General features: G+C 40.9%; 1 protein-coding gene across 7 annotated transcripts in view; it reads left to right on the top strand.

The window, feature by feature from the left end:
- Positions 1-17263, top strand: part of gab1 (GRB2-associated binding protein 1) — a 66532-nt gene extending 49269 nt beyond the window's left edge. For 3 of the 7 annotated variants that reach the window (XM_034687718.1, XM_034687722.1, XM_034687723.1), the window contains 10 exons: positions 3684-3909; positions 4626-5305; positions 7037-7131; positions 8219-8519; positions 11167-11259; positions 12560-12653; positions 12883-12915; positions 13252-13375; positions 15213-15341; positions 15431-17263. In XM_034687718.1, coding sequence (XP_034543609.1) covers positions 3684-3909; positions 4626-5305; positions 7037-7131; positions 8219-8519; positions 11167-11259; positions 12560-12653; positions 12883-12915; positions 13252-13375; positions 15213-15341; positions 15431-15589 — 1934 coding nt within the window. In that variant the 3' untranslated portion in view covers positions 15590-17263. The remainder of the gene's footprint in view (positions 1-3683; positions 3910-4625; positions 5306-7036; positions 7132-8218; positions 8520-11166; positions 11260-12559; positions 12654-12882; positions 12916-13251; positions 13376-15212; positions 15342-15430) is intronic. The other 4 variants (XM_034687719.1, XM_034687724.1, XM_034687720.1 and 1 more) reach the window with 3 other exon arrangements.
- The last annotated feature ends 126 nt before the right edge of the window (positions 17264-17389 follow it).

Here is a 17389-nt window from a genome sequence, read left to right as displayed (position 1 = left end):
GTTGTGGTTTCAACCAGTCAAAACACAGAATACAGCAGTTTCACATGACAGTGAGTCTTTTTGATGCGCTCTTGTGGACAGTGCTTGTTACGAGGGACTGCAAGCCGAGCTACCTCTAAGGTAGCGTCTATCTTGGTTCTCAGCTTTTGTTTCTTTAGGTTTCTTTTGTGTTCATACATTTTGTGCTAAAGAGGTTTTAAACGAAAGCCAGATTTTTTTTGTTTTGCGATTAATTGTTTTTAATTTCAAAAAGAGAAGGGCTTGACATAGTTCAAAGGTAGCAGTACAACAGGTTGTAAGCATTTCTCTTTAAACGCCCCTCTAGAAGAATCCCCCCCCCCCCCCCAAATGGCGACATCTTTCTCCCACTTATCCCAGCAAGATCTTCTACATTGTTATTTAAAGTATATACAGTTGTGCAGTATGTAATACCCTAGTCTCCTCTGTGTTCAGTAGGTCAAGGTGAAGAAAAGAAAAAAACTAAAAACATAAATAAATTAATAAATAAGTAAATAAACAAAAAGTTACAAATAAGTAGACATTCTTCATTCCAGTTAGTCTTTAACCAGAGGCCACAGAGGTCCAGGTTTGGATTGTTTTCTGACCAGCCCCATGCATTTTTGCTACAGACAGCTCCATGTATATTTACTCAAAAATGTTTGCAGCCACTGGATACCTGTGAGTGTGTAAGGGAGCTTCCAGTGCAAGGCTAGCATTTTTTTTAGCTGCAGTCAACCCCGCTAATAGAATGTGGGTTTGAGTGGAGGACAGGCTCAGTGATGAGGTGTTGTTAAGAAGCAGCATTCTAGGCAGACATGGTACGTCCATATCCACGAGAGCCAGATTTTTTCTTAAAAACCTCTCTCCGGAAAAATGAAGAAATTGAAATAAAGCACAATTGCGTGAACAATGAGTTTTTCTCTGATGCGATTTGGAGGTGGATCATGAACTGAGAGCTGACCTGCAGCTGGCTTTTTGGCAAAGGGTTACTTCTGTCTTTCAAAAGATGCAGAAAGGGGTGTTGTCTTCACTGAGATCGTCTGAAAAATAAATATCAGCTACAGCATTTTATATTCAATGTAATTTGATCCAATACAAACTTGATTCAGAGTTTAGAAAATATAATTGTCAACAACACCTACCCCTCCGAACCACCTTCATACACGTCTTAATTCAAACATACTGTCATGCATGTACGCAGGTGAAAAGCTAAACTCTTCTTTAGTTGCTTTAAAGCATCCCCAACTGTCCACAAAGAATGCGACAATAAGATATTGGCTTCTAACTAGTCCCTGTATGTTGATTGGCCTCTCCTCTGATGCCTCTATTTCTCCGAAGTCTCTCTCCTTCTTGCTGAGGGCGTTTGGGAAACCAGCTGAATGTGCCAGAAGGCCTCTATTCAGCAAAGTTCTCACCGAGGTCTAATGATCCATGTGTTGATCTATGTGTTGTGTTGAGGCTCAGGTTACTCTCGTTCCCAAGTACAGGATAATCAAAGCATTGTGCGCCTGTCGGTCTTACTGCCCCTCTTCCGTTCTGGCCCTCTCATCTAATTCTTATTCTCTCTACTTTGCATACCGCTGTTTTCTCTCTCCTTTTTCAAGCTAAGATTCAAGCTTTGATATCAAATCTCCGTCTTTTAAAGTATAGTAACGCGTAGTATTTCAGTGTCATGAGAATCAGTGATAAAGTTGCACTTATTTACTGTCTGACATATCACGCCTCTGAGCTTCTTTTCATAGAAGATGTACTTTTCAAACCTGGCAACTGAGTCACTGATTATGCTGCTCCAAGGTCGTCCTCTGCTGAGTATTGTGGCTTTTTCTCACCCTCTGCAACACACAAAGTGTTGCAGGGCAACCCTGATAACAGCATTCATGGCACCTCCTCAACAGAAGTGGAAGTAGCCGTTAAATCCCTGATGTGAAAAGAAACAGTAAGGAGAAACTGGGTGTAGAGACAAATATTCTCAGTGATAGCTTTCCTCGTAGCTCTTCTTGTAAAAGAATGTCCCTCGCTCTCTCTATTTTGTGCTTGCTTGCACTTCTGTGTATGTGCGACCCAACTCCCACTCTTCTGTCATGTGTGGCCACGCTAGAGTGCTCCATGGCTGTGCAGATACAAGAGGAGGAGGAGAAGGAGAAGAGGGGGAACGAACACTTACACGAGGAGAGGGGATTTTCCTTTTTACTGTATGAATCAGCACTTAAAGCTCAAACAAATAAATGAGACGAATGAGAATGAAAGATGGTGGAGGAGGGAGCAAATGATGCTCTGCAGAGATAGACATTCACTCTTAAAAGAAGAGAACAAGGGGACCTTGTGTTAGATAAAACCATGTCAGTTACAGAAGAATGTGGGAGGAGAACTGTGAAAAGAGAGAAAAAGTGGAAAGATGTGGAATGAAAACATATATTTCAGCAAGCATACGCATCAGCCATCTTGGCTCTTCGTGCGGTCCAACAATCAGGTCAAGCAGAAGGGTTTGAAGAGGGCTCCGGTGTTTCAGACTTTTATCTTCAGTTGGTTTGATGTGTGTGTATGTGACATAAAATGAAGTGTTAAAATGATAACTGCATTGGAAGATCTTGTCAAAAGTGATATTCAATCCCTACAGCTACACAGTGTGCAGTATGTAAAAGTTTCAACAAGGACATCCACTCGTGTAAGAAGTAAGGTTTTAGATTTGTGTTGGATATGCTTGGAAGTTGTTCCCATTGTTGAAGCTGCAGTATGTTGTGAAGTTTAATAAACGCAGAGAACTTAAGATCTGTCCTTCTGGGTCGTTCAATCATCTGCCACTCCAGTGCAGACATAATAGAGACTCAAAGTTGATGTACTGTCAGTCAAAATGCAGCACATTATTATAGACTGTTACTCTGGGCTGCCTGTCTCAAAGGGCTTCATGGGTCTGTTATAGGAGCAGTTGGATGACTAAGAGGGTTTGGTAGGAGTCTTAGGTTGACGGATAAAAGTTTGAACAGTTTGTTGACATACACTGACATAAGTTGGTACACATTACAGTCATTATGCAGTAAAAAAAAGAGGGTTTACAAGGACATTCAAATGAATGAGTTGAATATGTGGGCTAGGTTTGATGAGAACACAACATTACATAACATAAAATAGAGGTTGTTTTTTGTTGTTATATTTTCAATCAAACATGTCTTGTAATAATGTCACCTGTATGCCAGAATCTGGACCAGCAAACACAAATCTGTCATGTCAGCAAGCATTTTTAATGAAATATAAAGGTTTGTAATTTCCTTCAACATACATCAACCTGATGCTCTATACATGTGAATATTTGATTGATGGTTATCTATGGTATGATTTGTGCTATGTCAGTCACTCAGTTACATCTGCAAAAACCAAGTTAGACAAATGTTGATCATACTCATGTCTTGTCTTCATATTGAGTCTCTAGATAAGAGGCAACACATTTATAATATGGCCTTTGTTACATGAAAGTGTTATTATGTCTTTTGTTGTTACTGGAGGTTATAATTAATTCAGTAGCAGCGGCCCTCCTCCACATCCCAAGCTCCAGGGAAACCCTGTAATCATATTTGACATTCAGTGCTGGGAGGTACACATTGTTTGATTTACTGAAGGAGATGACACATAAACACAAACAAATGGTCATGAAGGTAACCCTAGCTTTCATCTTTCCCTCCTTTTAGAAGCCGCAAAAGCTGCTCACCAGTCAGTCATCGGGGGCCTGGTGGTGGATACCCCTCCTCACCCAGCGCTGGGTAATATCGTTGGTCCAGCAGCAATGCTGACAAATGTGCCTCCTCCGTATCAACCAGTCAGCGTGCGAGCCCTGGACTCTCAGTCCAGCACAGAGGAGCCTCAGGATTACCTGTGGCTGGTCAACTGTGAGAGCAAAAAGCCTGAACCCAACAGGTGAGTGTATTTTATCATACTGTATTTAAATATCGTCTGTGTGAAGCTCCATATTCACTGCTGTGCTGTAACTTAAGCTTCTTTTTGTACTTCAGGCCCGTTTATTCTTATTTACATTTATCTATACTGCCACTCTTGTCCTTGTCCTTGTCTCCGCTGTGTGGTGTGCAGCTCAGTGCAGCTTCACTCTCCATTGGAGGGAGACCAGGAGTATTTGCTCCTGGAGGAGTGTGAGAGCAAGACTCTTCCTTCCCAGGCTAGTCTGTGAGTGTCCAGCCATCCAGCTGGAACTGCTTGCTTGCGTTGAGTGTTACACGTGTGTTTAAAGAAGAGATACAAACACTTGCACTGCTCACTACGTTTACATGGCTTCTATAGGGGATCTCTCGTGGTAGATTTGATTTGCTTGAATGTTTACCATCCCTCCTTGCAGATAAGAACAGATTGAGTTGTGTTTTCTTTAACACTGTACTGATTTGTTATTAGATGCATGAAAATTACTCAACATCAGCAGAAGACCTTAGTTCTTCAGTTGATTCTAAAAGAGGTACTTATATGGAAAGATGTGTTGCTGTCTGTCATAATTTGAAGTGACTAATGATGGCTTGCAGACAGGGTTGTGAAAACTCACCATGACTGGATGCATTTCTCACTTACTGTAATTAAATAGTGGATATTTAATCTCTGGTGTGTGTGTATGTATTTTTTTTTCTCAGAGCCCATGCTGAGTGTTCCAAGTCTACCTCCTCAGAGACAGACCTGAATGACAACCTCCCCTCTCACCGCACGCCCACCTCCTCCACCTCCTCTGCCAAACCCACCTCGCACAATGGCTTCTTCCCGCAGCACCCGGCCCCAGCCTCCGCCTCTTCCATCTACGACTCGCCTCCATCACGCGGTGCCTCGCTTTCTACTGACAGTGGCCTTTACCACCTCCCCCGCAGCTACTCCCAGGACACTGTGCTGCTCCCAAAGTCGGCCTCCTCCCCTCCGGCCCATCAGGACAGCGGGGAAGGCTCCGAGCTCTACGTCTTCAATACGCCCTCACGGAAGCCCTCGATAGAGAAACAGATGCGCAACCTTTCCATCAGTTATGATATCCCACCTACGCCTGGTGCAAACTGTACCTACCAGGTGCCCCGCACTCTGTCTGCTTCAGGTGTAGGCTCAGAGGGAGGGGGAGATGTAGTACCCCCTCCAAGACCACCCAAGCCTTCGCTCAGTTCAACCTCAGGACCCCCTCCTCCCCCTGCTGAGCGCTCACCTACAGACACTTATTTTGTGCCCCGCTCAGCTTCAGAGACAGACGGGAACTACTGTGTGCCTACTAGTGCTGGGAATAAGGCTTTACGCAGCAACACTATTGGCACTGTGGACTGTTCACGCCTCCGCAAAGGTTTGTGTCAGGGAGAGTCTCTTTTTTCCCTTTTTTATTCTTGGAGTGCAGATTTTCTAGGTATTAAATCACAGCTACTAAAAAAGAAAGCATAATTTATGATCTAGAAATGCTGAAACCACATCATAGTGTTTCATCGTACACACACTCACGTAGCCATACCTTTTTTTTCTGCAGTGATATTTTCCTTCAACCAGGCTTCATAAGACTTCTGAGCAGCTTTTATTCTGGCAGTCCTAACCTTTTCACTTTCTTTTGATGGATGATAAGAGACATCACGAGAGGTCTCTTAGCTGCAATCCCCGTTTCACCTTTCCTCCTGTGTGCTGTTCACAACCCATTCAAACTGTCAAAAGCTTATCAGACCTGAACACAGCCGCTTTCTGTAGATGTCTGCAGGGTGTTGATGAATAAGGAACGTGGTAAAGTTTGTGCAGCCGTTATAAAAGAACTCGGTTCCAACATCTGAAAGCAAGCAAGACACATTATGAATCCTTTTTATGTGTCATCACTTGAGGACCATTACCTGCCTTCTGTTGCGACTCTAAACCCAACAATATCCTCTGCTTGTTTTCAGCAGAGCCTAGTATGTTGGACATACTTTTGTATACTATCACTCACCCTTAAAGCCTTCAGTTTGTCTTCTAAATGTAACAAAGAAAGAATCATACATGCATCTCATTCTCAGAAGATAATCATCCAATAACTTCGACAATTTCTGTGCACAACTGTCACTTTTTTGGTAACAAACCACAGCCAAAGAAGAGTTTTTTCTAAAGCCTCATATATATATATAGATATATACCATAGGAATTTACAATCATATCATCAGCTTGAAATTTGAAACCAAACTTTCTCTTAGAGGAAGAGAAACTTCTGGAGGAAATGTGGACATAGCTGAATCTGTTCTCCCCCTCGCTCTCCCCTCTTGTGGTGACAAATGTCATTACAGAGGTGTTAATGGTGATAAGAGTTAACAAGACCACAAGGAAGTCTCAAGTCTTACCTTTGCAAACCAAAACTAGTCAATATCTTAGTTCCATCGCATGACTGCTAAAGTTCCTCCCAGCATAAGATTTGTTAAAGGACTTGTTTCTTGATATTTCATGCTCTGGCCACTGCGTTCAAAGCTGTTTGGAGGACTCATGAAACCACACCAGAGAACCACTGAATAGCTGTAAATTGTTCAATATTGACTTGTAATATCTTGCGCTGTAAAAAAGCAAAGGATTTCATTTGAAACAGTGCTTTTGTTTGTCCAGGGCAGTACAAAGAAACAACATTTCTCATTGCAATTATTCCCCATCATGGTCTACCCCCACTGAATCTTCTTACTCAGCGGACTCTCTCGTTTGCCTTTCAAGCTTTTACTAGCACTGATGTTCTTTTGGCCGTAAGTGAAATGCATTAGCGACTGCATCAGTGCCTAATGAGAATTCAAAAAAAAAAAGTAATTTGCTACAGTCGAGCCCTTCATCGCTGCTGAACTCTGTCCCACTGTGAAGCAAATCATCTTTACAGATTTATCAAAACACAAACAGCATTTTAAATTGGCTTCCATTATGTGTCGTTTAGCTTAAAATGTAGCATGAAGCACTGAAACAGGAAGTGTGGGCTACCACTGTGAACTGTACTGATAAAAGCAATGATTATAAACCATCTTTTCCCACAGTTCCAGAGTAAGTACATTATTGATGTCTGTTTTTTGGTAACTTTCTTTCTCTTTTGCAGATTTTGGATCCCAGGACTGCTACGACATTCCCAGATCGTTCCCTTCTGACAAAAGCTGCTCATTTGACTTCAATGAAAGTTTCAACAGTTACTTTGTAAGTGTTGTTCCAAGGTCCCTGGTTTATAAGCTCACATTTCTGTGGAACACAGGCGGGCTTTCAAGTATTGGCCGCCTGCTTAAGAGGAAGTTTTCATGTTGTGACTGTGGCTGATGGATTAGAGATGTGACCTTTTCCAATACACAGATTGGCTAAGGAAATGCATTTTTCTGTTTGCAATGAGGTCCAGACTGCCCTCAGCTTATCCCACAGAATCCAGTACTTACAGCAAATGCTTCAATTTCCTTGTTTTCTCTCTGATACAAAAAAAGAATCAGTGTTTTTATAAAAAGTCCTCACTGGGGTGGTAAGGAAAGCCATCTATATTTGTAATGATATTCCTTTTTCAAAAGTATATCGCACTGCTACATAAACAAGCCTTCTGCAAATACTGTTTCTAGCTCTTTGTTTACTTTACTTTGTTCCTGAATCACACAAGGAAAGGGCACACTTTCAAAGAAGGGAAGAAACTCAACCGCCACTTGTAGAATATGTGCACGTGCACGTTGTTTCATGCACGAAATGTAATCTTACCAAAGCAGCAATGTAAGCAAATAAGATTACATAAGTTCCCATTTGATTAAAAAAACACAATTTTTAGAGATAAAGGAGAAACTGTAGTATTGTCTTATAAAACCACCTGATTCATTCAAAGATTTTTGTTAGATAAAACTTTGTAGCCAGTTTTCCTTGATCATCCTAATCAGCTGTTTTGCTCCTGGTCAGAGTTATTGCTACTTTGTGACACAAGTTGGTGCTGCAGCTTCTGTGTGGTGCATGCAGGATAGTATCAAAGCCCACCTGCGTTCATTCTTTGTGGTTGTGGTATCTTTGGTTTTATCTTAGATTGGTCTGCTGTCTCCTCAGGTTTTTCATATCCCACTATTGTAAGAGAAGATCCCGCAGTAACCTAAAATGTCTAAACATATGACCAGTGAGTGTTTGTTCTGCTAATTGAGTGTACACACAAACTATTGTGTAAAGTTGACACTGAACACTGTCATTGTTTTCCTGAGTTTACATAAAGCCTCACACAAACCATGCCAGTCCTTAGTTTGTGAACATGAACTCTATGCCTTCGCAGAAAAACAAAGGAATAATGCCATTGGGAAGCCAGTCCACAGAAGAGGTCGACCAGAACTACGTACCCATGAGCGCAAACTCTCCGTCACACCATCACTCGGGGAGTTTGACAGAGCCGATGCACGAACCGAACTATGTGCCCATGACCCCAGGCACCATGGAGTTCTCCTCCCTGGGAAAGCAGGTCCCCCCTCCTGCTCACATGGGCTTCCGCTCCAGTCCCAAGACCCCACCTCGCAGGCCAATGCTCAGCGACTGCCAGCCCCCTCCCGTGGATCGAAACCTTAAACCTGATCGCAAAGGTGAGTAGTGACCGTGCAAGTGCATGCATGTGGAGCTTTGACGTAGTTCATTAATACTCTGTAGCTTTGTGGTGTTCCCGCTGTGGGGTTGATGTGTTCGGAAGTTCAGTCGCACTTAACGTCCTTCAGCGTGCTCGATGTTCACTAATGCAACCTACTGACCATGCTTTGTCTCACACTCACAGCCGCTATTCTCACAGTGCTGGCTCATGGTCACGAAGCCATCAGTATAAAGTTTTACCATGTCCAACCATTCTCGATGCAGCGTCTTTGTTCATAGTACTCTAGTCGCTGTTGTTATTGTGGTTTGTGCGTTTTCTCTCATTCTCATTCATTGTGGTTTATTAAATACCTCCATCTTCCCTTTCATCTGCCCCTGACCAGTTTATTTCACCTCTTGATGAATTAGTTCAGCGCCTGCTACACCCTCTTACATCCAACACAGTAAGCTCCTTGTCAAAAGCACTTTTGTCCCGAGCTCAAGAGGCCCTGTAGACCGTTTTGGAGGGGGCCGGTCTCTGTGCCATGGAGTGACCGAAGCCCAGAGTGGTCACCTCCATCCCCTTTGTTCCCCTCGTCTGAATGGAGCTCTTTGATGAAAGACCTAATAGCAAGGGGGAATTACAATCTGGGCAGATTGAAAGGCTCAGCAGTGGGCAATGAGAGAGAGAAAAAGAATTGAAGGAAATCAGGGGGGGGGGGGGGGGGGGGGGGGGCAGGGAGTCATCACATAGGCAAACCAAAAGCCAGGGCTGTTTTTATCACTGAACAAAAAAGGCATGTTGTGGAGTTTTATACTTCACAGTGGGTGATCCCTTAGCACGATTTGTGGTCTTTTTTTCTGTGACCTTTTGGAGCCAGGCATCACCAAAGTTGGAGTGCGTCATCTCTGGACTACCATGACTACACGTTATATAAGGAAATGTGTTCCTCTCAATCAGTTGGCTTCAAGATTACATCCTGACTAACTGTAGGTCATTACTCATGTAAACATACGACAAATATAGCCAGTGCTCATGAAAGTTTGGATTCAATTGGAAAAACTGACATATTAGTAGAGTACTTTCAAATCATGTTAGCTATATAGTTTATTATTTCCAGCAGAATCATAGCACCCAGTAGTCTATTAATCTCCAACACTGCCAATACCTCCAATAATTAATATTGCCCTATCCACTTGTTTTGTAAATTCAGTGTTTTTTTGGCACAGAATTTGAACCACGGTTTCGCTGTAATTTATATCTAGTTTAACAAGTCTTAATCCATCACACATAGGATGATATTTGCGTTCATTTATCGTGCCCCTTTTGTAGTTTTGCCCGTCATTCTTGATTTTTTCTTAAAATCCACCCACTCATTGTAAATTCTTATTTTCCAGTTATCTCAATTTCCCCTCGCCTGTGTTCTTGCTAAATTTACTCCCCGTGCTATGAATGAAATATTTTGATTTGACTGCCTCTTTGCCATGTTTGTTTTGACTTTTGTAGTGCATCACGTTATGTGCAGCCAGTCTAGTTTTGATATACCTGCAGACCATCCAGAACTGAAAACTCTGAGAGAAGTGAAAAGGGGAAATGGGAATAATAAGTGATATCTAGAGGTCAGATGATAGATTAAAATACTCCCTTTCCCAGCCTCACATTTGGGGAAATTCCAGAAGTTAAATAAATACAAAATACAATTACCCATCACCTACTAAATATGAAAACACATATGGCTTACTAGTTTGTCTGTTCAGTGCTACTGTAGAAACATGGTGGCCTCCAATATAGATATAAAAGGCTCATTCTAAGTTAAGTTAGCAAAAACGAAATGATTTTTATATTCAGGGGATTTGTCACTAATTTAAACATACTTATGAATATTATATTACATTTCCACCAAGTCTGTTCTATTAAATGATGATAAAAATTGCATACTAAATCTTTAACTATTTGTTAGCACTAACATACTTCTTTCTTTAAACTTAAGTAGAGAGTGTGGGTGGATATTATTCTTTTCATTATTGACCATGAGCCATGTAAAGATTTTCTGGACTGTGCACTAATTTAAGGCACTAACAGTGATGTTCATCCTCTCTGCTCTGGTTTTCGATGTCATGTGTTGTAAAGGCTTTGACGTGTGCAAACAGTTTTAACTCTGTTACTAACACTGGCATGTGAATCCACTGAAAGTAATTATCTCACACTAATGTTGAGGCACAGTTATGTTTTTCTTTTCTTTTGGTGAGCACAGCAGAAAAATTTTCATTTTCAGTGTTCGTGTAAACAAAGTCTCAATAAGCTCCTCTCCTCTGCGGACTTGTATGTGCTCTATTCAACATGACATGATTTCTCAGTGTACTCTAAAGCGCTTATACACAGCTCATCGTGCATGCACAGCTGTGATGTCAGTCTTTGTGTGGGAAGCCTTGGTGCATGGAGGGAGGTGCATGTCGGGCAGTATGGGTCTGCTGTTGTCATGACAATCATCATCTTGATAACTGTAGTGCACAAAAAGGTGATTGGGTTTACGTGAGGTTGTAGTTTTCTTGTTCAGCAAAGTCTCGTCTTTTGCTTTGCATGGCAGGTTAGCTGTTACTTCAGGGCTTAACTGTTGTGATCACCCTAAAATTTTGTAATGAGCAAAGTCTTTTTTCACCAATCAGGTCAGAGTCCTAAAATAATAAGAGCAAAAGGTGTCGGTTTAGAGCGAACCGACTCTCAAACCGTAGGTGAATTCCCGAGGGGACGACGCAAGGGTAGGTACTCCACATCGAACCGCCACTGTGTGTCTGAAAACTCTTCTACTCTGTGACTTGTCAAAACTTCATTCTGACTCTTTGCATGCTGTTTGTAGTGTTGTGCTGAGGTTCTCTTCTTTCTCAGGTCTACGGATTCCATAAGATATATATAACAGTGAACCAGATTCAATTAAACTGCACCTTTAATATCACAGATCTCCCCAAATAGGCTTAAATATAACATGTTTGTCAGAGCTGTTGAATTATTTTAATCCCAGCAGGAAAGGGGGGATAAGCGTGCACCTCATGCATGGTGGATTCCACTTGATACATGTTTTTGCAGCTCATGAAAATCACCTCACTTTGATGTGACTTTCAATAAGCAGCAAACCAGAAAACGTACTAACATTGTCATACCAAACATTCTTATCTTTTTCTCCTTTTTTGTTTTCCTTTGCAGTTTCACATATTTTGCTGCAAAAAACCCCAATACGCACACACACACACACACACACGCACACAAGCACACAAGCACACAAACACAACAGAGTTATTGACAACCCTCCTGAAGGTGGTAGATACCTCTCCTGGAGGAAATTGAACATTGATATAATCTAATGAAAGAGTGACTCGCATAAATAACAATATCTATTCTCCTGCTTGTGTACAACATATACTAGCAGTGGCTACCTTTTCAATAAGTGTACTTTTTAATGTTTGTGAGAAAAGGCTATTATAGTCTTTGGCTTTCTTTTAAGGGAGCAGATCGGGTTACACTACATTTCTCCGACATTTTTATTTATTGATTTATTGATTGACAGGGAAAAATACATGAAACATTGCTTCATAAAGATATCAAGTAGATGCCATGTTTACAGATGTCTAGCCATGGCTAATCTGCAGCCCCTGTCCCTGGTTAGGCTTCCTAGATTACAACAGAAATGACAGAGTATTGATCGCAGGTACTAAAACCATTAAAAACATCAATGCTGCTCTGCAGGATCAATGCATGCAAAAACATCACACATGCAGAAGATGATGTTTCAACAAGTGCAGATACATTTAGAGATTTCTTTTCAAAATCACAGCAAAATAACTCTCAACACCGTTTGTTAACATCTACCTCAATAACACCATTATCTTGTCCAGTCGTGATCTGTGTTAGAAGCAGGTCTACAATTTAAAACGAAAAAATAAGAACACATTGGTTTACTTACTTAACATTTGAATCCACCATTTTTGGTTTTACTGAGAACCCTTAGAAACATGTGGCAAAGTTTTAAAGCAGTGACTGACCGGCATGTTTACTTTCCTTCAGCAAAACCTGCTCCACTGGAGATCAAACCACTGCCTGAATGGGAGGAGCCCTGTACGCCGATCCGCTCACCTGTCACACGGTCATTTGCTCGCGAGTAAGTATTCAGAATGTCAAGTGTATTTATATATTGTGCTAGCAACTAATATAAGGGCCTGTTCACACTACTTTGAATTCAAGTGAGAGATTCTGTCTCAGAGGATGCACCATGCTGCACTTCCTGTACAGTGTTTTTAGAGGAGAAAAATGCATGACATATTTTAAATAAACTGCTGCACTTCATTTCAGGGGATTAATACAGTGCCTCTTGCTTTTTATATTTCCAGAATAACATACAGTTGTTGGTCCTCTAACTCCTCGTAAGTAAAAAGTTATTTAGTGTGAACATTCCCTTTTGTAGTAGATACAATTAACATAAGAACAGAGCACTAACACTTCATGCATTACTGTAGTCACTCTGTGTCCAAAGTAGCACTGCTCCTACAAACAGTCTGGGGGTATGTCTCAGACCTCTACTACAGTACATGCTTGTCGGCTTATCTGGGATGAGGTTTATTTCTGTGCGTAGTGCAGCAGAGACTCTTCCAGCTGCAGTGGTTTAAAGCTGTGCCTGTGATGTTTGTGTTGTATTTTTTGCTCATCAGAGACTCTATTTGCCTGGAAGTTGGTGTGTAAACACTGTGAATGCTGCTCAGTCTCTCTAGGTTTCCAATGCCATCGAGACCCCTGTCAGAGCATAGTACGGCCTCCAGCACTGACTCCGAAGACTCTGATGAGAATTATGTAGCCATGGTCTCTAATATGTCCGCAGATGAACCAGTATGTAACACACAACTACCCTCTGATTTAAGAAGTGTGAAAGAATTGTGTTAAATATATCAAAGTTATTTTTCTTTTAAAGTTTATATTTATTGTGATGTTTCTGTCATTTTAAAAACTTGTTTTACATCCTTATACAAAAACTTTTACAAGAAATTTCACAACAAATCCCTTATAAGATTTAAAGTTAGTTCATAAGAGACAGAAACAGTTTGAACCCCTTACATAGTTGATGTTAAACTGTTCATGTTGCAGAAACCCATACAGTGTTAGCTATGAAAAAATACTTGTTGCTGCAGATGGACTCCTCACCTCTTTAACTCTTTTATTATGTCAGTTTCCTCTTGCCCTGCTGCTCTGCTTCCTTTATTCTCCCTTTTTTTTTTTACCATTTATTTACAGGGTTTTTTCCCAGTGTTTGAAAATAATTATGCTCTGTTATGTCAGTACCCTTACTGTAGTTCAAAAGATCCCTTTTAGTTACATTAGAATTGGCTGAAAAATAATCAAATTGAGGGCTTTTTAAGGTTCCAATGATGATTGTAGGAACAGGCACAAGTGGCTTTGGGGTAAATTACCTAAAAATATTTTTGGTACATCAATCACACGATATGGGACTTCATTTTTGTCAACAGGGATTCTTTCTTTTACAGTTTGGGTACCTTTTTTCTATTTCCTAACAATTCAACTTTTCCTAACTTTTGCTTTGATATTGTCTGCTGACCTCTGGTTATTTTATCACTCATGTTTATCCCTCTCTCCCTAGCTCTTCATTTCTCTGGCTTCACCAGGCTTTTTTGGCTTCCTTCATTTCCTTTTCCCCCCACATTTTGTTCTTGACCATCTGCTGTTTTCTTTCTTTCCTTTGTTTCCTACCTTCTTCTTGACCTGTGTAGAGAGGAGTCCTTCTACTGCACAGTCCCCATCACCCCTGTTAAGAGGGAGGTGGAGGAACTTGACACAATAGAGGAGGTGAGCAGGGTTGCTAGGTTGCATGGCCTTGCCCTGTCAGAACACCAGGGGTTGCCAGTTTGAGATGTTACTGTAAGATCAGGAACTTAGCAAAGACATGTTACCTTGCTTTAGTTTAATTACCAACACAGTTATGATCTCTGGCTTGGATGCACAGATTGCAGTGACTTTAAGTAGTTTTAAATCACTTTTGTTTCAATTAGTGTGTCTTAGTTTTGTCACCATTCTAGTTCAAATAACTCCACCCCACTTAGAGTTAGAAAATAACACTACCTATAGGTTGAACATGTACATCAGTGTTGTCACTATACCACGATTTGATTTTTTAAACTGAAATGAAAGCTCTTTAACCTGTTATATTAATAAGCATGTGAATGAATCATGGCAACTCAAATGTATTTGAGTGAACCACTGTTTTATTCAAGATTAAATTACAAAAAGTATCATAAACCAGCATTGCATACCCTCATAGTAATTTCCCCAAAACCTTTCAGAATTCAAGTTAGAATGTTTAAAAGTCACAGTTGCTTTTCAAACTTATTTGGACTGCTTTCAGGCAACTGGAGCATTTGGCATTTTGGTTTGGTGCCCATTTCTGTTGGCTGTAACTGGGACATAGAGAAATAATACTTCAACGACAAACTTTGCCAGTTTGGCGCCTGTCAGAAATGGGACTAGCCAAATGATTAAATGTACGTGTAGGTTCTGAATTTGGTGTTGAATGCAGTTTAAGCTCTTTTTTGTTGAGTGAAATATTGAATCAAAGCAAATTTTGGTTATTGTGACAATGCTTTATAATTTGTACTGTGAAAGTGCATCAATGTTTGTATTGTGTAATAAAAGCATCCTTTCCTGGCTTCTGTAGAACATGAAGCTTTCTGCGCCCATGACAGCGGATGGTGGAAGCAGCCCGATGATAAAGCCGAAGGGTGACAAGCAGGTGGAGTACCTGGATTTGGATCTTGACTCTGGGAAGTCTACCCCACCTCGGAAGGTAGGAGTTTATCAGCCTTGCATCCCGAACCCCTTGCTAATGATTACAGGATATTGGTTATGAAGAAAAGTTTTGTTTTCTTTCCTCAGATGAAAAGCAATGGAACTGGCATGGCAGCATCAGATGAGCGTGTTGACTACGTGGTTGTGGACCAGCAACGAACACAAGCCCTTAAGAGCACCCGGGAGGCCTGGAACGATGGCCGCCAATCTACAGAGACAGACACCCCTTCCAAAGGACCTAAGTGACCCTGTCGTCCCAAACACCAGCCCAGCCACCAACCCCCCAAATCACTTGGTCTTTCACACTAGTGTAGGCTATGGTTTGTGCTTTGGGACGGTCCAACTGCCACGTTCCACCTCAGCAAGATCCTTAGTGTTTAGGGGCCAGTGGTGCTTCATAGCCACTCAACTGTGTTTAGTTTACACTGCTGTCAGGCCTAGGACAGCACGGTGTGTACAGTTGGAGGAAAGGGGTGTGAGCCAGAAATAAGCTGATTGCAGTATGAATGCAGGTGGAATGACTGGACATGTCGACGGGGTTTGAGTTAAGCGGACTCAAACTATGAACATTCACTGCCTCCTTTTTTGGATTACAGTTTTTTAGTTCTGTTGTTCACCTTTCAAGGGCCGGTGGGCTGATCCAAACTTAACATTTCCTTAAATTATAATGCTGTTTAATGTTGTTTTGGAGTGGAAGTGAAATCACTTGATAACATGATCAGAATACTTTATCAATGCAACACATTAGCAGTTGGCAAAGCTGATTAATTGTGGAGATTTTCAAGTTTCCCCTGTTTGAACAGGGACAAGTTTCCATGGGCACTGTTCACAGATCAGTTTTACCATTTTTTTCACAGTCATTGTCGAATGCTGAAACTGACCTCAATCTGTGTCTAAGATGAACTTCAAACCAGTACAACACACTTTTATAACTTTTTGCTTATAATGCAAAGGCAGTTGAACTTGTTAATTTCACAGATAACCAAGTGCTCGATTTAAGCTTTGGATTCACTCAAGGTTTAATCCACTGAACATGATTTAATTTCCATTTACTTAGTACGTGGAGATGCTTCAATCTGTTATTATGGAAGTGCAAAGACTGTACAAAAGTGTTATGTATATAAACAGGAAAAGTGTCCTTTATTTGTATGGAATATCCAGCGTGTTCGACTCGAAGGTATGTGGATTCTGCAGGGTAGAATCCTGTGCCTGTCTGTGGTGGTATCAGTACTTGTGATTAATGAATGAATTACTGTGAGTTTTTAAAAGAACGTGACAGGTTTTCTATAAGTTATGCAAAGGTATCAAACGTAGGCTAGAGAGAATAAAATCAGGTACTCTTTATAAATGCAAACTAAACAACTATCCATTTCTATTTTTTCTTAAGTTATTTCATTTGGTGGATGTCCAGTCCACTCATAGCTCAGTATTCTGTATTCACATGGAGGAACATTTTCTAAACTCAAAAGCTTAGTCTGACAAGAGCCGGTCAATTAGTTTAATAAGTTCATTGGTAGTCCTCATCTCTCTCTTCTCTTAGGTTTAATTTATTTCAAATTGAACTGGCATACAGTTTTGGGAAATTGACTGCCTCACTTAGTCAACTTGATGCATCTTTCAGAGAAAATGGCCTTATGTCTGCATAGATCTCTGCTCCAATAACCTGTAAACTGTCACTGAGAATTCCCAAGCATGTGCTACCACAAACTAAAATCATTGCTGTACATATATTGCCATCAATTAGATGAACATGTATCATTTGAAAAATGTGCCTAATAAGTCATCTTCATTCTACTTCACTCTCTCCTTGCATTCTCTTTGTGATATGGTCTGCAAAGCTGATGATGCTTTATCTTTTTTAATGAATCTCAACAGAAAATGTAAATTTTAAAAGTGGACTAAATAAAATCCAACCTCTAATGTTGTCTTTCTTCACTTTGATTTCCATCATGGATAAATAAAGGGAAGTAGTGGGATAGGATAAGAAGTTAAAAGTGCTGTGCGTAAGTTGTCTCCTAAGTTAGGATGTAAAGTCCACCCTAAACC

The sequence above is a fragment of the Notolabrus celidotus genome, chromosome 7 (assembly GCF_009762535.1).
Source record: "Notolabrus celidotus isolate fNotCel1 chromosome 7, fNotCel1.pri, whole genome shotgun sequence".
Taxonomy (NCBI): Eukaryota; Metazoa; Chordata; class Actinopteri; order Labriformes; family Labridae; genus Notolabrus; species Notolabrus celidotus.
Note: the sequence above shows the minus strand (reverse complement) of the source record. Positions and strands in the feature narration are given on the sequence as shown.